The sequence below is a fragment of the Podarcis tiliguerta genome, assembly GCF_965153285.1.
Source record: "Podarcis tiliguerta genome assembly, chromosome: 17".
Lineage (NCBI taxonomy): Eukaryota > Metazoa > Chordata > Lepidosauria > Squamata > Lacertidae > Podarcis > Podarcis tiliguerta.
In genome coordinates, this window is record NC_139550.1 from 37,968,698 (window position 1) to 37,993,074 (window position 24,377).

At 46.3% G+C, this 24,377-nt stretch overlaps 1 protein-coding gene across 3 annotated transcripts; it reads right to left on the bottom strand.

Moving 5' to 3' along the window:
* Positions 1–24,377, bottom strand: IRAK1 (interleukin 1 receptor associated kinase 1). Of its 3 annotated transcripts, XM_083421241.1 has the most exons (14): positions 24,094–24,377; positions 20,757–20,924; positions 18,963–19,154; positions 14,751–14,857; positions 13,910–14,077; positions 13,295–13,359; positions 13,020–13,134; positions 12,789–12,901; positions 11,203–11,407; positions 8,410–8,478; positions 8,040–8,261; positions 5,933–6,146; positions 2,366–2,488; positions 1–402 (listed from the first exon to the last, which is right to left on the bottom strand). In XM_083421241.1, exons 1-14 carry the CDS (start codon positions 24,200–24,202, stop codon positions 350–352), a joined length of 1,923 nt encoding a protein of 640 aa, XP_083277367.1. In that variant the 5' UTR covers positions 24,203–24,377; the 3' UTR covers positions 1–349. The 3 variants fall into 3 exon arrangements, with proteins under 3 accessions (XP_083277367.1, XP_083277368.1, XP_083277369.1); XM_083421242.1 differs by lacking the exon at positions 2,366–2,488; XM_083421243.1 differs by lacking the exon at positions 14,751–14,857 and having other exon boundaries at positions 24,094–24,361.

Below are 24,377 nucleotides of genomic sequence, written 5' to 3' on the forward strand. Positions count from 1 at the left end.
TTACAAATATATAAACTGTTTTATTTACTGTCTTCAAGAAAAAGGAGTACGTAGTGCGGAGATGTTTGCAGGGAGGGTCATAGGGGTAAAAATCTACACAAATCCCCTCCTCCTACTGCCCTTCCAGTTTTAATCTCCTATTCAAATAGACTCCATTGCCCCTGCCACCCCCCGCTTGAGCTGTGTTGTTAACTTGATGCCAGAGTCCACCAGGAGCCCCTGGGTGCCACAGGGTTGGTAGTACCAGCTAAGGAATGTGACCCCCCCCCAAGGGATGGTGGGACCCTGTAAAATGCAAAGTGCCGTCAGCGCTGTGAGAACTTTAATCCTTCCATGTCACTCAAGTTCATCACTCAAATTCATCACTCTCTTCGGGCTCACGAGGGGGTTCTGCAAGGTGATCTGGAGGAGGGAATAGAATTCATTAGAGATCCTTTATAGCGTACATGATCCCTCAGGTCACTGCCAGCACAGTGAGTTTGGCACCTACCCTCTAAAGCTAGAACACAAAAATTGTAATGGGGTGGGAGGAATTTGCCTGGCCTTGGCCATGCTCCATAGAACTGCCTTACATGCATGATTCTTGCTATAAGTGCCAAGGGGTTCTGGGCTGATTTCTCAGTCCTCATGCTATGGGAGGCAAAAGGGCCCACACCCTTAGAAAAAAATTGGGGGCCCCATTCAGTGGTAGATTAATATTGCTTTGCATGTATGAATTCTCACATTCAATCTCCAGCATCTCCAGTTCACCACCCCACAATAATTATTATTATTATTATTATTATTATTATTATTATTATTATTATTATATATTTATGCCCTGCCTTTTTCACTGACAGGGATTCAAGGCAGCTTACAGATAAAATAAGATTGTATGTTGTTGACTACAACTCCCATCAGTCCCAGCAAGCAGTGCCAGTGGCCAGGGATGATGAAAGTCCAGCAACACCTGAAGAGCTACAGGACCCCCTCTGGGCACCTCTGAATTACAGGATCTGCGGGAGGAGGGCAGGAAAACTGCCAGGCATAGCAAACAGCACTAGGTTAGGTTAGAGGTACCAATGATCAAAAAAGGCACTTTTTCTACATAATACACGTTTTATAGAAGTCTCTGCCACAAGATGTGATGATGGTTTTAAAGGGAGATTAAACAAATTTATGAAGGACCACTATTTTAGTAACCATTAGTTACAATGACTAAACTGCATAGAGCCTCACTAAGCAATACACTTCCCAACACCAGGGAGTGGAGGAGGTGATTGGTGGGGGGCAGACACCCCCTTCCTGCCCTCCTTGGCCACATTAACTCTTCTCATCTTCACATGAAATGCAGGCCGAGATGCAGACCCCAACCCTTCTAAAATAAAAAAGAAACTTCCTGGTCCACAACAGGAAGGCATGGCAAAGCCCAGGGTGGCTGAGACCACATGACACAGGCTTTGTGTGACCCAAAACTACAGTCTGGGAAGAAGTGTGTGTGTGTGTGTCCCCTCTATCAAAGAAGGAGGCAGTTCTTGATCTGTTTCTGTGAGAAAAGAGAAGTCAAGCGTACAGCCTGAGGGTACTTGACCCAGAAGATTTTCTTTTTGGCGCCATTTCGGCTGCACGCCCCTCCAGAAAAATGCAATTTCACCCTGAAGCCCTCTTGTGATTTGCTCCACTCCACTCTCAAGTGCAGTTGGCTATATTATATTAGCCTTCTAGCCTTGTTACTCACCTATCCTAGCATCTGTGGGGAACCTAAATTCTACACAGAAAAAATATGTCAATAGTAAAAATAAATAAATACTGCTTGACATATTATAATCAGTTTGACAGATTGGTTTGAGGTATCTGAGATTTTAAAGGTTGGCATTTTTGACAAGGCATAGTTCAGCTGCAGGTGGGGACAGGGGGGAGGGAGAAGAGATAATGAAGAGCAGAAGCAGCTAAGGGGAGGCAGATATGGCTGGAGGCCTTGAGAAAGGGGCTGCAAGCCATCCTGGATACAAACAGCAGACTTTGAACAAGGTGGGTTTTGTAATCTCTACTCTCATGAGGGCTAGATTTCAATGGGTCTCTTCTATGTAGGATTATGTCTGGATTCAATCCTGTCTGTTTCAGATTCTATGCACACATGTCCCTACACAAACATGACATCCAGTGCGCATGGCTTAGGCAAGAGTGCCCTTGCACCACACATATGTTCAACAAAGAGAGCTCAACACCTGCCTAAGACTTTTCATTCTATTATGGAGGATGGAAGGGAGGGGTGATGATGAATTGATCTGCCTTTTTGAACAAGTCTCTACCTAACCCAACAGGGTCATTTGGGAGACTGACTAGTGCCACCCTCCAACCGCAGAAGCAGCAGTGGGAAGGTTACCTTCCCCTGACGCTGTAGAAGCAAGCACATCCAGGCTGCTAAGCTCTCCGTCGCGGTAGAGTGCCAGCCGTTCCATCATACGCCTCCTTGCTGGGTTGATGACGATCTGAGGGGCAGAGTCGCCTGCAGAGAGAAAGGAGCCAAGCACTGAGTGACAACTGGCCCAGATGTTAAGACCATCATCAGAGGCCCAACTCTGGTGCCTCTACCTCCTGATGGGAGGCAGTTCTTGCCAAGGCAAAGGTCTTCTAAGTAGTGTTACCACATTTATGGGACTCCCTTACTTATCTGTTTAGCTGGGGCTGACTAATGCTAATTGAAGAGTTTTATTTTCCCAGGATTTTTTAAAAGATGCCTATGGTTTTACTGCTGCTTTTAAACTCAAGTAAAGAGAAGGGAGTCCATGATGGATGGCAGTTTCTTAAAGGTGAAATGTTGAAAGCCCAAATGCAGACAGTTCCAACAAGAAAGAAAAGTGGGAGGCATCTATAGAACCAGTGTGGCTACATAAGGGACATGAGCTGAGAGTTAAGCAGGGCATGTATAAGAAATGTATAAGAAATGGAAGAAAGGGGAAATTACAAAGGAGAAGTATACAGAAGCAGCCAAGAGTAGCCAACAGCAGGGAGCTCAGAATCAGCTTAGGCTTGCAAGACAGGCTAAAAATAATAAAAATAAAACGTTTCTTTGGCTGTCCTTGAAGCAAGAGGAAGAGCAAGCAAGTAACGGGTCCTCTGCATGGAGTCCTCTATTGGGTGACACAGAGAAGACAGACTTACTCAACACCTACTTTGTCTCCATCTTCACCCAAAAGGAAAGCAGTGCCCAACCTGGTGATAACACAATAAGTGATGTAAGGAGGGAACTGCAGACAAAGATAGGAAAAGAGATGGTAAGAGAACACCTAGCTTCATTAAATGAATTCAAATCTCTTAGGCCTGATGAGCTGCACCCAAGGATACTAAAGGAGCTTGCGGATATAATCTCAGAGCTCCTGTCTATAATCTTTGAGAATTCTTGGAGAGCAGGTGAGGTCCCTGCAGTCTGGAGGTGGGAAAATGTTGACCCCATCTTCAAAAAGGAGAAAAAAAGATGATCCAAGTAACTACTGACCAGTGAGTATGACATCAATACCAGGAAAGGTCCTAGAATAGATTAATTAAATGTGAGCACTTAGAAAAGGATGCTGTAATTACTTAGACCGAGAATGGGTTTATCAAAAACAAGTCATGCCAGACAAATCTTCTTTCTTTTACTGTTAAGAGTTACAAGCATGGTGAATCAGGGGAATGCTGCAGACGTAGTCTACCTTGATTTCAATAAGGCTTTTGACAAAATCCCCCACAATATTCTTGTGAGGAAGATGGTAAAATGTGGGTTGAACAAGGTAGCTGTCAGGTGGATTTGTAGCTGGTTGACTGACCAAACCCAAAGAGTACTCATTAAGGGTTCCTTGTCATCCCGGGAAAAAGTTACAAGCGGGGTTCTATCCATTGTTACTCAACATCTTTATAAATGACTTAGATGAAGGAATTGAAGGGATGTTAATCAAATTTGCAGATGACACCAAACTGGGAGGGGTAGCTAATGCTGCAGAAGACAGAATCAGAGTTCAAGATTACCTTAACAGATTGGGTAAAGGACCAAAACTAACAAAATGCATTTCAATATGGATAAATATAATGTTCTGCACTTAGGCAGAAAGAACCAGCTGCACAAATGTAAGATGAGGGACACATGGCTTACTAGTAGTACACGCGAAAAGAATCTAGGGGTCTTAGTGGACCACAAGCGTCACATGAGTCAACAGTGTGATGCAGCTGCAAAAAAGCAAAAGTTATGCTAGGCTGCATCAATAGAAGTAGAATGTCCAGATCAAGGAAAGTCATGGTACCACTCTATTCTGCCTTGGTCAGACCACACCTGGAATACTGTGTCCAGTTCTGTGTGCCACAATTTAAGAAGGATGTTGACAAGCTGGAATGTGTGCAGAGGAGGGCAACCAAGATGATCAAGGGTCTGGAAACCATGAATGGTTAGAAGGAATGGTTGAAGATGCTGGGTAGGTTTAACCTGGGGGGAAAAGAGAGATGATAGCCATCTTCAAATATCTCAAGGGCTGTCACATGGAAGATGGAGCAAGCTTGTCTTCTCCTGCTCTGAAGGATAGGACTTGAACCAATGGCTTCAAGTTACAAGAAAGGAGATTTTGGCTTAATATCAGGAAGAACTTTCTGACACTGTTCAACGGACTCCCTTTCTGGCAGTGGAACAGACTCCTCCAGGAGCTGGTGGACTCTCCTTCCTTTTAAGTTTTTAGGCAGAAGTTGAATGGCCATCTGTCATGGATGCTTCAACTGAGGTTCCTACATTGCAGAGGGTTGGACTAGATGACGCTGCAACTCTATGATTCTTTGTTGTTAGGTGTGTCTGCTATTTTGCTGTTATTTTGTTAGTCATACAGAAGGGCTTTTAACTTGGTGGTGGAAGCTGTCTTAAGAATCTTGCACTGAAAGAAAGTTATTTTTCTTAAAAAAAAAGAGAAATAGACTAATGAAGTTAAAATCAAGAACAGGGCAGGAATTGTCAAATTCTAGTTGGTGGTGATACCACAGAAAAATCTGACCTGAAATGTGGAAGGGTAGGGGAAAGAGATGTCAAAAAAAGAAGCATGTTAACAGGTTTCAAAGAGGGTAGCCGAACATGCCATAATTCTTCAGATGCAACTAAGAGGAACACTCTTCAGGCTACATTAGAATCTGCTTTTTATCACATCTTCATTGATGGGAAACTGCTCTTCAGGGTTTCAAATAGCAGCCTCTGTCAGGCCTACCTGGAGATGCCCTAGATTGCACCTGGGACCTCCTGCATGCAAAACAGTTTCCCTCAAACATTCTACCAAGTCAAGAATGCACTTTTGCAGGTAGTGGCCCATCTGTTTAATTTTATGATTTCTACATCTGAAAGCAAGAAACCAACAAAGAAAGAAAGAAAAAGGAGGAAGGGCCTTCCAGTCTTGCAGAATTGGGTGTAATACACTTATCTGCACACTTGCTTTAGAATCAACTGTCCCCTATCCTGTACTATGGTCACAACCCCATTTAAATATAACTTTTGTCTTAGCATTGCTGTGTGTGCTTTATTCATCCCTTTCAGGCAAATTTGTAACTCTTGGGATGTTTGGGGACTACAATTCCCATCATCACTAGCTTACAGGATCAGTGGTCAGGGATGATGGGAATTGTAGTCCCAAACATCTGGAGGGCTGGAGATTGCCTATGCCTGCCCTAGGGCTCAAAATAAAATGGTAAAGAAGAACTGTTCAGTTTGCACAAGGTTATGAGCTGATGTCATTTATCACAGCAGCTTACAGATAAAAATAAGAACTGCTAAAAACATAGAAAATTTAGAATTGGAATGTCACTGTTCTGTAACAGTTACTGAATATTTGGTTCAATTAAGTACGATGCTTGAAAAATGCTTGTTATTTGCCCATACGTGTCCAGTCAGTTGGCCAATCCTCCCTGAAGCGTGGGGGAGGGACTGAAGCAGCCTGCAGTGCCTTACCTAGTTGGCCTACAGAGATATTCCCTCTGGGCACACTTCTGTAGCTCAGCAGCCCCAGGCTGCCCTCCAGGCTTTCATCACTCTCCTCAGGCTGGTTGAGAGGCCTGGAGGTGTAGGAATCCTCTTGTGGAGTATGCAGCTGCCTCAGGGGTTGCAAAGTGGGAAAAGACTCTTTGCACAGCAGCAGCTGGAGCCTCTCTAGCTCTTGGTATACCTTAAAGACAGGAGGAGGAGTAAGTTGGCAGAGTGGGGGGCTCAAATAAGAAGGCACAGTAATTTCCCAGAATACCCAGCAAGGTAAAAAAAAAGAAAAAGTTGGGGGGCAACCCCCTTGCAGACAGAAAGTCACATTCTTTCCTTGGATCTATTTGTTCCTCCCCCATTGCTGGCCTTGACACTCAGGGCACTGCTAATGCCCAAAGGACAGAAGGCAGTACATACAGCGCAGCCTCCCCCAGCCGGGACCCTCCAAATGGTTTTAGACTCCAGCTCCCATCAGCCCCAGATGCTGGGAACTGGAGTGCAACCACATCTGGAGAGCATCAAGCTGGGAAACAGTGAATGTGCTGTTCTTTACACAGCCACCCTATATGTAAGCATGCAACATAACTGGCCTAGAGTCAGCAGAAACCACAGTACCAGTATAGAACCAACAGCTGTGGGTATAAAAGAAAACGCAAAGTACAGTAAATATGACAGCAGGTGAAGCAGGAGCCCCAAACACTTATTTGCTGTTCCTAAACTACTGGCTGCCACCTGCCCTCCCTGTTACAGTGGATGTTAGACCTGTCAGGACTGATGGACAGAAGGACTTGTCCATAACGGCTTCCTGGGGCTGAAGCTCCTCTGTGGCACCCCACCCCCTGACCCCCCCCCCCAAGCTGGGGATGGGGGGAATGGGAATCCAACAACCTCCGGAAGGCAACAGGTTTCCTAGTCCTGCCCTGTGGAATAAGTATGTGTCTCCTCCCCCTCCATTAATGCTTGTGGTTTCCCACCTATTTAAAATGTTATGGCCCTGCTCACAGAAATGCGCAGGTAAGGAAGAAACACATATATTCCAATTCACAGACTAAAATTCAGCCAGGACTGGAAAGTATCTTAAAACCCACAGCTCTTTACTGGCTCAGCTCCAAGCTCACCAGTAGTTGGCACAGAGAGGATTCCCAACAATTATGAACAATGCCCAGGCTTTGACTTTTGAGAGTGGGATTCTGTAATTGTGGGGGCACAAATAATACATAAACACCCTTGCTTGCCCAAATGGCTTTGGTAAGAGGGTGAGCACCACCAGTGTCAGTTTTCCTCACAGCAAACATGAAACATGGCTAACTATTATTGAGGACCTATTTCTAATGTCAAAACAAGCTTTGCATATCCATCTTTTAGGACATTTATTGTGGTCCAAAATAGGCAGATGAAGTATCACGTTAAAAACTTGCAGACACTGAGTGGTTTTGCAAATTCTTCACCATAAGAGAGAGAAAAATATGTAACTGCAGGCTGCAATCTTTGATGCTTATATAGCTCTTGGCTGTAAGAGATCTGCCTCCAACTGCTTGACTTAAGTCCTTTCTAATGAATGGCTCCTCTGTTATGGACTGTTGAAAAACATCCCAACTGCTAAGAAGGTTTTAAAAATGAGCATAAAAGCTGTATGGAAAGATGGGGTTTAGAAAAAAAGGAAGCAGTGGACCAACAGTATGTAAATGTTGTGTCATCTGTGTGTGCGTTTATATAAAACCAAACACTACAGAGACAGAATAGCAAATAGTATGCAAGAGTAATGTGAACCTGAATGGGGAATGAACTTGGAAGTGAAACGCAAAAACACACAAAACCAGAATCACAGATTTACCCTGGTGTCCCACCTCTTTTTCCTATTTCACAGGTGGGTCCAAGGCAGGGATTTGTCCAATCCAAACCCAGCTTAGTTTACTGGAGCTCCCAGAGAAAAGGCCTATATCAGGGCTGGGGAATATTTGGCTCTCCAGTTGTTGGTGGCGACTTTTATCATTCCTGTTGCTGTAGTCCAGCAACAACCAGAGGGCCACAGGTTCCCCATCCTTGGCCAAAATGCTCCAGCTCCCTCCTTTATGCTACCTACCTCTGTCATTGGGGGCCGGTGCTTGGCCCTTGGGTGGAGGCACCGGCAAGCCAGGCTGCCCAGTGCTGTGCCCAGTTGCTCTGGACAGGGCCCGGCCCGCGGGTCTGCGTGCTTCTGGTATAGATGAGTGCCAAGCTGAGCAACTTGGGACAGGCTGGAAGAAGTTGTGGCCGAAGACAGCTGGGCTTCCTGCTCCTCGTCCTCCTCATTCAGAAGATCTTTCTGAAGGCAGAGAGAGGGATAATCCGTTGGAAAAAGAGGAGGTGGGAAAGCCAGCAAGGATGGAGCAGCATCAGCACTGACTGTTCGGTGTCAGAAGGCAAACAAGCTGCACATTAATAAATGAGTGGCAGACAGAATAATTTCTCACCAAGTACTTGCTGTGTCCACGTGAATCCAGCTCCATAGATCGTCTCCCTGTCAAGATTTCCAACAGGACCTGGTAGGGGTGGGTTGGTGGGAGGAAAAGGAGCTGCACTTAAAATAAACCGGAATGCATAGCAAGGAAGGGAAAGCGAAACGGGGGTGGGGGGTTTCCCTTCTTTCCCCACATTCTAGCTTAGCCAACCAGGCAGGATCAGGCACTCTGAGGATCGCATCCCTTGGGCTCACTTCCAATGCTCAATTTGTGTATTAAAATTGAAAGCCAGCAGCTTGTTGTCAACATGGGTTGGGCTGCAGGGCCAGTAGCATCAACTCTGCACACTGACTTGACCCCCTCAAGCCCCCCCCCGCCATCCTCCCCAGTATTATGAGCAGGCAACTGAGACATGGTCAATCAATTCAATTTATTGTATACAGCCAGCGACAATTTTGTGCATGTCCAATGGAAGCGCAACCACTGACGTGTGGGTCCTTTTGCAGCCAGAAGAGGGCAGAATGGAAGTGGAACAAGCTTATGCGCACTCCTCTGATGCATGTGGGGGCCAGGAACAGAATCCCCCCACAAAATAGTCACTGCCTGTATAGTCTAAGGCCTTCACGATAAACAACAGAGGGCAAAAGCAAGGCATTCCTCTAAAACCACACAACGCAAATCTATAAAACTCTACAGCATAAAAGTCTGCAACATAAAATTTAAAATTACAATGCATTAACATAACTGGAATAAAGCTTCTTAGCTGCCAGGGCAAATTTGGTTACCAGATGTGTAATTTGTAGATATTTATCAGCTAAGAGTTCAACTATCACTTCCTGGGGGATCTATCAGAGTACCGATAAAGAATAGAGTATTAAAAAAGTTATGGGCACTGTATATAAGGGGCAAATCAACAAATGGAGCAAGACATCCTCGACCTGTTTACATCCATAAATGCGTTTCCATGCCATCTGAGGTATTCCAAGGTACAGTGGTGCCTCGCAAGACGAAAAGAATCCATTCCGAGAGTCTCTTCGTCTAGCGGTTTTTTCGTCTTGCGAAGCAAGCCCATTAGCGGATTAGCGCTATTAGCGCTATTGGCAGTTTAAGGGCTAAAAACGGCTTTTTAAGGCTTAAGGGATTAGCGGTTTAGCTGCTAAAAGGCTATTAGCAGCTTAGTGCTTCAGAAAAAGGGGGTGGGGAGCAAAAAAAAATCTCAAGACTCGCAAGACATTTTTGTCTTGCGAAGCAAGCCCATAGGGAAATTCGTCCTGCAAAGCGCATCGAAAAATGGAAAACCCTTTCGTCTAGCGGGTTTTCCGTCTTGCGAGGCATTCGTCTTGCGGGGTACCACGGGGTAAATAGTTTTGCCAAAATTGGAGAGCAGCAATTTACGTCCAAAGAGAAAACCGCCAGAGGAATCATCTTCTCCTGGTGCTTTCCCAAGCCAGTTAGGGAGAGTTATGGGGGTGGGAGTAAAGACTCAAAAAGCTTATCCACAGAGCCTCCTTGAATTAGGTTCCAAAATTTGGATTTGTTCCTCTCAATAGGAGCGAGACCCAAAGATTTTCAACTATTTTCATAATGTACCCTTTTTTCCTCCCTTAACAATGTTTTATATTCTCGCCATTGCTGTTGTAGAAGAGAATTAGCCTCACCTGAACGGACAAACTGAACTTGTCTTATTAGGACAGTTCTTTTTTCTTGGACTTACAATCCCTATCAAACCGACTCCATGTGCTTGGATGTTTTAGGGTGGGAAGTAGGAATCAGAAATGGTCTACATTCCCTGGTTATATCCTGATGTAGTGCACAAATATTCCAAGTCCTTTCTAGAGTTTGCTGATGTAGCTTTTGAAGTTTGTCTGGGGTCATCATCTGTCTGATATTACAATCAATTTGATGGGTCCATTGCAGCCTTCTCTCAGCTTGGGAGTGGCCCACCATTTCAGACTCTGTCAAGGGGTACTATTAAAACATACCAACTGATATTTGCAAATTAAAGAAAAATGTTCATGGCCTGATTTAGATATGGCACTGAGACACTGGCAGGGTTCTCCTCATCTCACGCCTTAGTAGCTCACTTCCATTTTGCCTTGTCTCACACACAGGACAGACAAAGTGCATAGCAGGGAAGGATGTGCTCTCGCTGGGCTGGAGTGTGTTAGACGATCAAGTGGTGAAGGGGCACCCCCATCTCCCAAGTTGCCAATTCCTAGTTTGTACTTTCTGTCTCTGAATGAGCTAGATAGGTGAACAAGGGCATAGCTCCAACACATCCTATGACAGTTAGTCCTTGTAAGTGTTCCTGCAAGATAACAAGCCTTCAAAGTGCCAGAATTTTCACCTAGCACTGAATTCTTGGAAAGAACAGCTTTCCAAACAAAGCATATTCTTTCCAACACGCCAAAAGAGGGAATTTTCCTAACTCGTCATATTCTCCCTGTGCCAACCTCCCCACACTCCTGAAGTCCTGGGATGGGTGCTCAAAAGGCAAAGAAGCTGCAGGCCCAGATGAAATACGTGTGTGTGTGTGTGTGTGTGTGTGTGTGTGTGTCTGAGAGAGAGAGAGAGAGAGACTTTAGGGGGTTGGACTAGATGACCCTTGGGTCCCAAGTCTACAACTGTGTGTGTGCGTGTGTGTGTGAGAGAGAGAGCGCTTTGAGAGTAATCCCTTTATAAATGAAAAGTGATATATCGATTTTTTAAATAATAAAATCTCATTTTAGAAGTAGACGGAATGGACGGGAAGGAAAGTGCCCTGTCTTTGCTAAGCCCCTCCTCTCCCCTCCCCATGTTACTCACCACACCAAAGCTGAAAACATCAATAGCGGTAGAAAGCATCCCCGTCCGGACGTACTCAGGGGGCAGGTAAGCCAGCGTGCCCCGCACAGTCTGCGTCCGGCCCAGAGAGCTGCTCAGTCCTCCCTGCTTTGGTCGGCGGCTAAAACGTGCCAGCCCAAAGTCAGCCAGTCGGGGGGTGAGTGCCGCATCCAACAAGATGTTAGAGCTGCAAGTGGAGGGAGAAATAAAGGGTTCACAACAGGCCACTATACATAGCCTCTCACATTCCATTCTCCATTCTTCATCAAAACCTCCTGTGTGTACCAATTACATTTTGAGCAGCATACGTTCTTCATTTTGTTGCTATGAATTTTGTTCTAGTCATCCACGTTGTGAGCCCAGAAAAAAAGAAATCAATCCCAGTTCAGCCTATTTTGCACTGCCCATTCTGCTCCAGTTAATCATCCAGAAGATGAGGGCTAAGACAAAGCACCAAAGTCCTGCGCTCTGACCACTTATACTTTAATCCAGCAACTCCTCTGGCTACTGAGATTTCACCAGGCACTGCACACACACCTTTAAGCGTATATTTACAATCCTAAAAGCAACAGAAGCTTGCTTTATGAAAAACAAAAAATGAGATCTCTGGGAAGCTGAATTCTGGGCTCAGTGGCACATTCTGTGCTTTTTCTGGAATCATAGCCCCAACTCTGCTTTTAATGGAGATTTGTAACATTTCCACACACACCCAAAAAATAGACCTTTAAGAGATATAGCTTTTGGGGTTTTTTTACTGGGGCAGGTAGATTCCAAAAAAACAGCAGAGTTCTCTTGTGCTTGCTGAAGACAGGAAACCGCAGTGTGTTGGGAAAGGCATGAAGATTTGTGGATGGTGAGCAGATTGTTTTGGATTATAAAAGCTACAGATTTCAGAAGCTTGGCTATTCTACCCATTGAAATGACCCTGACCTGCTTCTAGTGTCTGCACCCTGCTAATTATTAAAGGCCCATCACAATAGCACACAACAGCACTACCGATATGGAAGAATTTCTACTTAGTGCCTTTCCCATTCAATAACAGACCTATCCTTTGCAAAGGATGTGTCCAGAGTTTTTAATACACTTTTATATGCTAAAAACAAGAAAACTGGAATTCTGCACTCAGGCAACCCAAATTCTGCAACCTGCTTGAATTATGCAGATTTAGTAAGTTCTCTATCTCTGAGTAATTTATTCTGGCTTTGTTAATCATAGAGAGGGACAACTGGTGAAGCAGAGCACCCAAACCCCACCACTGGGAAATCTCATACACAGACCCTTCTGGCTTCTTCCATTTCAGCAGACTTGGCTCACACTTTTCAAAAAATAAAAAAAAATATGGGGTTTTTAGAAAGCAAAGTTCTGCAATGAATTTCCTTGCGGAATCGCAGCCCGTGTGCCAACACACGTCTTGTGATGATTCCCTCCTCCCCAAGTCAAAGCAGAAGATGTGAAAAGCAGAACTCTTCCTTCTCATGCACAAAGCAACAATCCTCCAGTTTGGTTTAAAATCATGCCCCATTTTCATCTGTTCGCAGCCTGGGAGACAAGCTCTCCTCCTCTCTCACCTCTTGACATCACCATGAATAAGGCTAGGAGAATCGCTGTGCAGGAATTGAATGGCTCTGGCAGTGCCCACTGCTATATGCAGCCGCTGGGCCCAGGAGAGGCAGGGACCACTCTGAAAAACAAAAATCAAAACAGTAGCAGATCAGCAAATGAAACAGTCTTTGGTGCCACCTCCTGAAGAACCCCTGGATAAAAGTACCGAGAAGAAGAACAGAAGTTCAGGTGAGTACCTGTCTACGCAAGTGGTCCTCCAAGGAGCCCTGAGGTAGGAAGACGTAGACAAGGCAGAAATGCCCCTGCTCAGCACAGTAACCAGCAAACTCCACAATGTTGGGATGGCGAAACCTGGGACACACAAGGGGCAGCGTTAAGCAGAAGCAGCTCAAGCTCCTCCCTATGTCCCACCACAGTTTTTAAAAAACAAACAAACAGCAAGCCTCATGCACAATCCCTGTTCCTGAACCCCCACCCAATAATCTTCCAATTCATAGTTTTCAGGTCTCACCGGGAAAGTTTTTCCACCTCTGTGACAAAGCTGTTCTTTATTACAGTCCAATCCAGTTCTGCTTCCTGTCAGTCAGATTAGGGAAGGGGGGGGATGAGAATAGATAAAGATGATCAGTATCACCACTAGGAGCACACTGTCCTTCAGAAGAACTGGCAAGGCCACACTGGGAGGCTGAAATCAAAGCATGTGGGGTGGGAATGAAAGAGGACTGAGGTGGCTCCCTTCCAACCCCCCACAACCAAGCACAAAGGACACTGGAGAGACACAAGGAGATGAGGAGTCACCCAAGGGTCCCACTAGCTCTGCTGCCAGGGCACTCCAAAGACTCAAGCTGCTAGAAGGCCCTTCAGACAGAAATGCTGGGAATTTGAGCTGAGACCTTACATGAGCAAAGCAAATGCCATCCTTCCATGGACCAGATGGAAGAGAGGCAGGAAGGCAGCCCCTCCCAACCTGGTGTCCTCCATATGCCGTTGGGCTACAACCTCCATCCGCCCCAACCAGTGTGGACAGGAGTCAAGGGAGTTCAAAACATCAGGAGAATACCAGGATGGTGGAAGGGAATGCAAAGTAAAACGGTCAGGCCCCCAGCCCAGTACTCTTTGGTTATACCTCTTTGAGCCGTTTGACAGCATAGACAGTGTTGCGCAGTCGGGCTTGGTAGACGCAGCCAAAGCCACCTTCTCCAATTTTCAGGGTCTCTGAGAAGTCTCCTGTGGCTTCGCGCAGCTCCTTCAGCTGCCACTCAAAGGGGCAGGCAGGGGACAGAGAGTCAAGGCTCTGGAATTGGGAAGACAGAGAGGAATGAGCTTGAAAAGGGCAGCAGCCCACCTCAACATGTGCTCCTCAAGACAGTCAAGTTCCATTAGCTGCATGGAAGGAGGGCTTCAGATTCCAGCTCCTTGAGGTCTTGCTGCTGGAGAGAAGCAATTATCCGGCATCAGCCCAGAAGTGACAATGCTGAAAGGATGCAGAAAGAGAAAGGAAGGGTGCAGAGTAGAAACATGAGGGGGATCAGAAGAGGGCTTAAACAGTAAGGGGAAAGAAAAAGCCACCATCCAAAAATGGCAGGAGGGACGGCAGGTACACAATGGGGAGCTAAGCAGTACAAAAATATGACTGAGGAAGAAACAGGTACTTATTTATTGAATTTTTATCTTGACTTTCCAAAGGAGCCCAGGTAGCCCCATAACTGTGACAGACACTACCTGCTTTTACATATCTCGTAAAAGAATATGCGTGTTACAAACCATGAGGACTAGAAGTATTAACAGTAGACAAATGCTCAAGGCTGAGATTCTCAAGAGCTAGATACTTAGTTCCATCATTCAGTAGTCCAGCCTACACCACCCCGGTCACCAAGCAGCTTTCCTTATGTTTTCCTGCACATCTAATTCCCACATACACAGTCAGAGCCCAACTGTTCCATCAGGCAGCAGAATTAGGTCCATACCTGTTCTTCAAGGCGGGTGGGAGGCAAAGGTGGGTTTCTCTGGCCGACACTGTTAAGGTGGCTGCTGGAAGGGGGGCCTGGCAGAGATAGCGGAGGACAGGAGGGCTCTGTTTGCATGGGGAAGAAGTGGGAATGAATGCCGTTATAGCTGGGGTACAAAAATGGGTCCTCCTCCAGTTTCCAGCCCCCTCAATGATGTTTGCTGAAGGTGGTGGAAGCAAGAGTGGGAAGCACAGAACGCTTTGAAAAGTGGCAGGAGATACAGGAAAGACTGGGAGAATCACCACTTTTCTTCAGCACTGCTTAAGAAGTTACATGAAAGAAAATTCTACCACCTGAATAAACTGAAATTAGTAACACAGCTGCAGGTTCCGACAGACATCTAGATTGCTCTAGATGGCACAGAGCCTGCAGAAGGAAGTGACAGGCAACTGGGAGGGCACAGAATTCAACATCCCAAGAACCTCTACTTTCATTTTAAAATTACGTTTCTAGCCTTCACAACATACAAGGAAGACTTGAAAAGTGTGCAGGCAATGCTTGATGAAATTTCAAAAGCTAGTTTATGTGTGGATGCACCCAGAATCTCCAGTGCCTTCAACGCCCTTTGTGTGTGGCCCTTGGTGTTTCCTGTGACTGGCAGAAGCAGCATTGGAGGGAGGGAGGCAAAATGTACACAGTTTATTCCAGATGCAGAACTCAGCTTTCCTCGGTGCATAATTTTGGGCAGTCTTGGCATAGAATTTGAATTTTCCTTTAGCACATGGTTCACAGAGACCCACGTATCCAAGTGGGTCCTGTATACCTTTAAAAATAGGGCACGGAAATAATTATCTCCCCTATCAGTCTCAAAAGACCAACTCACTACCCTAACTCTGCACCACATTCATACACAGCTTGCAAAAATAACCATTCCATTTTTTCTGGCTCCCAAGAGGGTCAGCATGGAGCATTTTGGTGCTTCAACCTAAACAAATCCAAATGGCATACCACTGGCCTCCTCTGAAAAGATGCTTTTCCCACAGTCCCTGTTCTATTCTGCAGCTACATAGAAAAAATTCTCAGTGGATTATGCCCCATGGCATAATTGAGCACTTTCGGCCCTGAAACCTTTTAACTTATGAAATAATAATAATAATTATAATGATGATGGGACATTTTCAAGAAGGCTTGGAATACCAATAATCCAGATTATTGAAATCAAAGTCTTCAAAACTTGGCACTTAAGCAAAATCAGTTTCTTGATATTCAGGTCTTGATCCGAATCTACAAACAAATTCAAAAGAGTCAAAAAAAGGGGAGGAAAGAATGGTTTGCTTATGAATGAGATCTCAGAAAATACTTTTATCCAGAACTCTTTTCCTTGGGGAAGGCTCACCACATATCCCAGTAGGTTCCAGTATCCTGGCAACCCCTCCAACATAAGGGGGAAGCTGCCCTGTGTACAAAAGAAACTAACTGTGGTGTTGTGAACCAGAAACACACTATTTTCCAGAGGGAGTTCATTGATTTGAGCTGAAAGAGGTCCATATTGCACCTTGGACCAGTGCTTTATCCAATCTTATTCTTCTATCTGAACTCCCCAGTTTTGTTCCCGCCAGGACCTATGAGTTTGATTTGAAGAAAAAGTAGCATTTTGAATATGTTTTCACTTCCCCTTCCAGTAAAAACACTACAGGTGGCTTACAATAATACTCAGGACATCAAGTCACCCCTTTGTTTGATGTGATGTATGCAGAGATCAAGCTGAAGGGCTGAGGAAAATTTTAAGTTTCCACTTTGACCGTGTGGTGAAGTTAGGAGATTTTTGTTAGCCAAACTTTGGTCAAGCTGCGAGAAGCATTGTGGGAGAACCAAAGGCCAAAAGATTTATGGGAAATGTGTCCTTGTTGCTTTAAACTGTAGACTAACTGACTCTGGGAGTGTGAATACTTATCTCATGCATCTGCAGGAAGGAAAACTTCCAGTTGATTAGTGGTGTTTTAACACCTGGTATCTAAGATGCTGCTTGTGTGTGAATGAGCCATCAAGCCTAATCGTCTTTGAGAATTTGGGAGGAACCCTTTGATCCCAAGGTCTGGAGAACACTCGAGCTTCAGCTGTCACAAGCTGAGTTATTACCCAACTAGTTGGCCATTGGTAAATTTTGAATTAATCAGAAATTCTGATTGGTCCTTGGGGGGTCCGCTTACACGTGGGGTCCTAAGGATAAAAACCTTAGGAAGGAGCCTGCAGTGCGCAGTGCATCTGCCCTTCTGTCAGGCTTACCACCATGCTGACAGTCGCCTTGCTACATTCATATGTGTGTTCTTTGTGATGAAGAATTCCTATTGTCTTCCTGAGATGCGGATTCAGCTGAGAACTTTACGAACTGCCTTAACTTTTCTTGTGTTCTCGTTTTTTGTAAGTACGTTTAGCTAGAGATGCTTTACAATGTTTTTATTTTCCTGTCTGACACTACTGTAAGAGATGTGCCTACTTTTAAGTATGTTTAATCTTGTTTTTTAAATATTTTTTTTAAAAGGCTTTTCCTATTTTGTTCTGTGTGCTTTTCTGGGGGAAAGTCTGAATCCAAAGTCTGACCACTTAGCCTCCTACTGAACCTGTTGAATTTCTGCCTGCAATTTGTGGTAAAGCAATGCAGGGTGGGGCAGCCGGCAACAAGGAAGAGTAACCTTCTCCCTTGGGTTAATCTTCTGGGCTATCCCCGGACAAGGGAGTGGTGGCAGCAACTACTCCTCCTGTTGTGTTTTGTCCTGAAAAGTAAATGCTGTGGCACCACCTTCCCTCTCTTAGCTGGGTCCCGCTGGATTGTAGGACAGGTGAGGAGGGTGGGTGTGACCCAGCATTACTACAGACCCTTCCTCCCCCCCCCCCCCAGCATAATTGTGGCACTACAAAATTGAAGATCCTTCTCTATAGTGCCATAGATGACTCCTGGACAGGGGAGTTTTCATATTTTGCATAGTTCTGGCTTGCCTATTTCAAGAAGAAAATCTTACTAAATGAGAAAAAGTATTCTTGTTGCTCATTTTTGTAATCAAGGGGCTGTAAACCCCCCCCCCCCCGGAAAAAAGGCTAAAGGCCCAATTTCCCCCACCCCTGTAAACTACAAAGCAGGAGCCCCCTTCTACTACAATGCAAAGTATAATGATAAGAACCATGGAAAGGGAATTTCATCGCTTCTCATATATTGCTAGAACCTGAAGTCCCTTTTTTTCTCTGGGGATTCCCAAATGAGAGCAGGGAATTGAACTTGATGCTGTTCTGAATAGCCCAGCCCCAGCAGTGGGGATGCATATGCTCTCTTGTAAAAGAGTGTGTACACCAAGAAAGCCAAATTCTGCAGCCTACTTAAATTGTGCATATTAAGCATGCGTGCACATTATTTTCCTTTCTGCATAATCTTGCTTCTGATGGCCAAGGAAGGAGCCAAGAGATACACCCTCCACCCCACAAAACAGGACTCCTACTCAGCCTACCCCACCCCTTCCACACAGCATTTCATCAGGCACACTCTCAGGCCCAGAGCCATTACTTCAAAGGCTAGAAACATACGTAGGTTCAAGTGAAATGAGAAGCTCTTGGAAAGCCATATTCAACAGCCGCCACCAGTTCCTGTACTTGAAAAGCATCATCACAGAACTGCAGAATGCACACAGTTCTGGCAAGGAAATTAAAAAAGCACAAACCATTTCCAATATGCCCCACCCCCTTTCATTGCCCAGAAGTCCCATAATGAGATGCTATGTTGGGAAAGGAGAGGCTTTAAATCAGAGGCAACTAATGCGCTACCCTCCAGATGGGAGCTGCAGCCCACACCCCATCAGCCTCAGCCAGCATGGTGCAAAGTCAAGGCTGGTGGGACAACATCTGGAGGAAACCATATTGGCTACCACTTATTTGCAGTCTGGAACACAGTCAGCATTTCAGACCACAGGGGTGGGGAGGAGGTCATTAAGCATTTCCACTAGAGCCCTGGTCTTCAACTGGTGGGCCAGGACCCGCCAGTGGGTCACAGCCTGATCCAAGGTGGGTCACTGCCACCATACAAGTATATTGTGAAAGATTAAGAAATGCATGTTTGGGTTAAAAGTAAGGCCTGGGTCTGAAAAGGTTGAAGATGCCTGCATCAGAGGAGAAAAGCAGATTCTACACCTTTACCATCCTCAATAAATAAAGGCTTCCCCTAGCCATGGCATGCATTTTTACCTGGTGCAGGTGAGGAAGCTTGTTTGTGGGGCTCCCAAATTGATTCCCTGGCCCTGCTGCTGCCGTGGCTACCAGGATCTGGGGCAGGCGCAGCACGTGGGGGCTCAGGTAGGGAAGGCGGTGGCTCAGGGGAGGCATATGGAAAATGAGAAGACAACGCACTGGGCTTTGCAGGTTGTGGTGGTGGATGCCCTAGAAAAAGAAGAAGTGAGAAAAGATGTTAGATAGCCTCCAAAAACAGGAGCTGTCACCACATTGCCCTCCTTTGATTTCTCAGCCTGAGTGTCCTGCCTGTCTCCTCATGTCCCAGCACTCGTGCAATAGTGGGAAGAGAAAAAGTATTGACAACACACCCCTGGTCAATGGTTTGGGTAATGGGAGCTGCAGGTTAGCATCGGTCACCACTTAGAAAACCTCCCAGACTTATCCACGACAAGGCTAAGGCAAAAGCCATGTTTAAAGACGTGGATGTTAACCGTTGGCTAGGACGCTGGACCTGGAAGTCTAAACTAAACCCAGCCCAGGTACAGATATTCTGGTGACCCCTGGCAAATCACACACTCTCAGCTTCAAATGGCAACTGGTGCCCTGTATCCCAAAGATGTTGTAGGACAGATTTTCAAAATGTAGCACTTCAAAAGCTGTGTCTCTTCTTTGTTTGCTTCTCTCTTTATTTGGCATCCTCTACTCAGAGTCTTTATTAAGCTCCAGGGATGGTTTACTCATGGCGGTGGTGGATGGTTGATGGAGGACCCTGGGTGGGAGGTAGTGAAACGCTGGTCTCCCAGGACAAGAGGCTGGGAGGAGAAAGATCCAAGGTGGGAGCCAGGAGGGGCTACTACCTTCTGGGGGTGGTAAGGGAGGACTCCATACTCTATTAATTCTATTAGTATTTTTGGTAGCGGTTTTTGTTTATTTGCATTACTTTTCTATATCTTTTTGTATTTTAAAAAATGTAGCACTTCAAAAGCTGTATGATGATGAACCAAAACCTATAAAAGCCTCCAATTGGGGCTTTTACTGCATCAGCATCCACCTTACAAAATGCCCTTCTGCCCCAAAAGTTCTGTAGGAAATAAAACCATGTACCTCCTTTCACCAGTAGGTGGAACCCTATTATTTCTTACAAGATTTACCAACTATTGGCTGTTGGGATTTTCTGGTTTTTTTAAAAAAGGACTTTTCACATTTCACTCTTTACACTTCAAAGAGCAACATTTCAAGCTTTTAGCCTAGTTTATGTTGCACTTTATAAGTTGCTTTGTATACAGTTCCCTTTTAGAAAAGCAACTAATAATTGCAAAAGTTTTGTAATCCACTTTCCAACAAAACGGCCTCTAAGCAGGATAGAGCAAAGTCATAACACACACTTGCACAACAAATGCAGCAGGAGAAACAAGATATTTAATTTTGAGCCTTTTAGACAAGTATTTGAGCCTTAAAAAGTTTTTAATGCCCATCCAAATGCACCTGGGTAAGAACAATTCCTTTTTTAAAATTCTAAACATGCAGGGCAATTGCTGGGTGTCATGATGGAAAGGAGTTTGATAAGCAAGAATGGCCATGACCTGAGAATGTAAACAGCAGGATTCTGGGACTGGGGCTGCAGGCACTACAGAAGGGGTGGATGGGGGCGGGGGGGGGGGGAAGAAGAAGGGACGTTCCACCCCCTTCCTTCATAGTAAACAGGCTGAAAAAGTGTTGCTTGTTCTCATGGCTTTAATTGCTCCAGATATACCAACCAATAAACTGAACCAGAAGAGGGAAGGCAGGTAAGGCTCATGATGGGCTCACATGAAGTGATGACATCACGTGGCAGATAAAGCTCCAAGTCATCAAGGATCTGCAGCAAGTCACCGACAGAGGCATTGCGATTCATCCAGGCCCACATAAGATGCTGCGTCCGCCCATCCATCTTCTCATACAGGCGCAGCTCCACCTGATCCCGTACAATCCTGGAAGCTGAGGTACAAGAGAGCAAGGAAGAAAGGCCAGTTATGGCGGAAGTATCTGCTGTCAGGAGGCAATCCCAATATTCTGCCATGAGAACAATCCATGTGCTATATTACAATTCTGTTCTACTCAGATTTCAACAAGGCCCAGCAATATTTGTCTGCATTTTGCATCATCCACTTAACCTTCTTTCCCTGTTATGAGCAACTCCTCAAACTATACCCCTAAGACGTCTATACCTGGATGCTGCCTTTTGATTCAAGCTCAGGATAGGCAACACGACTAAATCCAATCTCGGGAGCTTTGAAAATTTAGCCTCAAGCCCACCCCCACTTCCCTTATGAACTTCAGCAGTTTATCTTTAGGGCAAATGCCTTTTCTCCCCCCCCCCCCCCCAGGTATCAACAGCACAGGAAGTTGCTTTATGGAAAGGGTCAGACTATGGGGCACAGAATCATTTGACTTTCAAAAGCACTCTATTGGGCTCATGCAGAGGTCTCTCTCACAACCTATTTACCTGCTCCTGTTTTGGCTATAAAGTTGGGATGTGCTGGATACTGCTGGTTTTGCAGATTGCAGACTGACCAAGGGCTCTGAGTAATCAGGTTTGACCAAGGCTACCCCAATCACAGTAGGCCATGTAGAAGAGCCAAATCAATTTCAGACGTGGTTCTGCTCTCCCACACCCATTTTCTACATTTATATTGGTTGCCGCCACCATTTTGTCAAGCAAATTTTCCAAACAGTAAGAAGAAATACTCTTATTCCCAGGAGGCGTCCAAACAGTAAGGATGTGTCCAGCCTGAAACTGGAAGCTATACCACATTTATCTCAGCTCCCATGTCTGTGGTCACTATTTCAGCTGCACTCAGTGCTATTTTTCTGGAAAAAGAGGTGCTGGAACTCACCATGAACACCTCCCTTGTTCTCTTAGAATGGCAATGACACCGCCTGAGAGGTGCCAGAACTGAGATCCAGAGCGTTCCAGCTGAAAAAAAGCCCTGGCTGCACTGAAGGTCAAAAGCACCCAGACAATTGTAAACTGGTTTCAGTATTAAAGATTCCATGGCAGAGAGAGATTATAGTTGGAATTGGGGGGGGGGGGCGATCATAAAAGAAGGAATAGAAAAAGATTTCATCACATTTTTACCCTACAGCTTAGCTGAGTTACAAGAAGTTTAAGGTTATATTGTTCAAAGCTTTTAAACAGAAACCAAAGAGGCTTCTGAGTCAGGTATCATCTCAGCATCTAGGTGAAGGCCACACCCTCACCTCCATTCAATGGGAATGTAGACAGAGCCCTGGTCGGCACAATTAAAACAGCAAAACCATGTGATAACCTGGGGAGAAACACCAGTTGTGTGAACCAGCACTTCCACAGGGAGTGTGGGGTGAGCTGTTGATGCATTGCAGGGGGTCAGACTAGATGACTCTTCATTCCCTTCCAACGTTACAATTCTATGATTCCAACGCCTGCCTCTGCAGTTGAGATCCCGCAAATAACGGTGGTGGCCTGGACAGTCACCACATGGAAACCCTGGTTCATTCAAGGGATGCTTCAGCCCACATGCCAAAGGGCTGCAAATATGCCAGGGAATATGCCTGGCCTCAAAGGGTGGTTGTTTTTAAGCAGTTTCCTGTGAAAAGTCACATTTGGTTCTGTTATGAAAAAATACCTAGAAAGCTGGCAATTATTATTATCAATAATATTAGCAGCTCTCCCACATAATGCCAAACCAGCTATGCTATGATTTTTTTCAACCCACTTGAAGCGCATGCACCCAGAGAAGCAGGTTGCTGCCCACAAGTTTGGGCCTCAGTCAGTAGCCTATAAAGGGGCCACCCACAGCACTGTGTTGTTTTTTACAGCCAATGTGCGAACAGAGCCTTAATACAAAAAGGCAAGTTGAGGCAGCCGATTCAAATGGCACATTTGGAGTGCTATTAAAGGCATCATGGGGAGCAGGCAAATCTGACCCATGAGAGACTCCCACTGGGATAGCCTCCTGGGCAAGCCCAACTAAAAAAGACAGGAGGAGCTGCACAAGAGCGCTTCATTAACCGAGGATGCAGGCATGTCTGCCTCGCTTGGATCTCCTTTAGCCACCCAAACACAATGGGCTGACCCCCATAACACAGCTGCCCTTCAGTAATTTCATTTCAAAACTTTATTTGAGCTGGGCCGGTGCAGGGGTGGGGTGGTGGGTGCGGGCACGCTTAAGTGAAGACTCTGGTGTTTGCTTGTCGCCATTCTAGCCAAAGACTTCTTCCATCCTGGGAGCCCTTGCTATGCCAAACCAGATCCACCTTCCCAGTCAGTAGCTTCTCAAGCAGCTGCTTTTTGTACTCCTGACTGGTGAAGGGGGGGATGAACTTCTAACCTTACACAAGATCCTCCCTGCACCTCAACAGCTCCCTCCATCCTCCTACCGCCATCAGTGCTGGCACGGACTGCAAACTTGATCCCTGCATGAACTGATCCAGAGCAATTTCTGCCCTGCGAAACAGAGACCTTCCAGCTGTAGAGAAGGTTTTGTGCAGATCACCAGCAAATTATTTTCCTAGAGGGCCACTTTGAAGAGGGGTTGGAGGATGATTGGCCAGTCACCTTCAACATCTCAAAATGGGTTGCCAGAATGTCCCACGGCCACAGCTGCTGCTCCTTCCACACATCCCTTTTGTCCTGGGGTGGATTTGCCACCTGGAGGCCAGATTTCCCCCCGACCTCTAACTGTTGATCTTCAGTTTGTGCAAAGCAAGAGCAATGGAAGGTGCCCCTTTTGAGCTGCCTGCTCTTCGATGCCTGGCAGCTGGCCGAGTTTCACAGTCGGCAGAGACCCCGAGGGTCATCTAGTCCAACCCACTGCCATTCAGGGATCTCAACACAAACGGCGCTGTATTGGATCAGACTAAGGGCAGTGCAGAAGTCTAATACGTAGTTGAATAAACAACAACAACGGCAACGCCAAGCGCATCTCGACCGGCAGCAAGCATTTCCCCCGGGGCAGCCCACCTTCTCCGCCCGCGGCCCCTGACCAGGGAAGAAGAACCCGCCACCACCTCCTCCTCGCCGGAAGAGCGGGCGGCGGCAGCGACAGCCCTCCGTCAGGCCGGGGCCGGGCAGCCAGTCCGCCTGAGGGCCGAGGGGCCCGTCTCCCTCCCCCGCCCGCCCGCTCACCGAAGCGCTCCCACTCGGCTCTGCCCAGCGCGTCCATGACTTCGTGGAACTTGCACATGACGGCGGCGGGCAGCTCGTAGAGGAAGCGCGACGCCCCGGGAGCAGCCATGGCCCGCCGGCCCCGACTGCCACTCTCCGCGCCCGCCGCGCCCCGGGCCAGGCCATAGGAGAGCCGGGCGCCGACGACGGAGGAGGAGGCCGGCCGCGGGAAAGGGGCCACTTCCCCTTTAAATGCCGCTCCGGGCGGGGGAGGGAAGCGGCCCTCCGCCGCGCCGCTCTGCGCC

What these genes read in the sequence shown, in the direction of transcription:
- IRAK1 (XM_083421241.1), bottom strand. Translation starts at nt 24,202, where the DNA reads ATGGCTGCTCCCGGGGCGTCGCGCTTCCTCTACGAGCTGCCCGCCGCC. An exon ending in CCACCCGCCTTGAAGAACAG is followed by an intron (nt 14,078 to 14,750) that starts GTATGGACCTAA and finishes TCCCAATTCCAG; the next exon opens with AGCCTTGACTCTCTGTCCCC. An exon ending in GAGGTGGAAAAACTTTCCCG is followed by an intron (nt 13,135 to 13,294) that starts GTGAGACCTGAA and finishes TGTGTGTCCCAG; the next exon opens with GTTTCGCCATCCCAACATTG.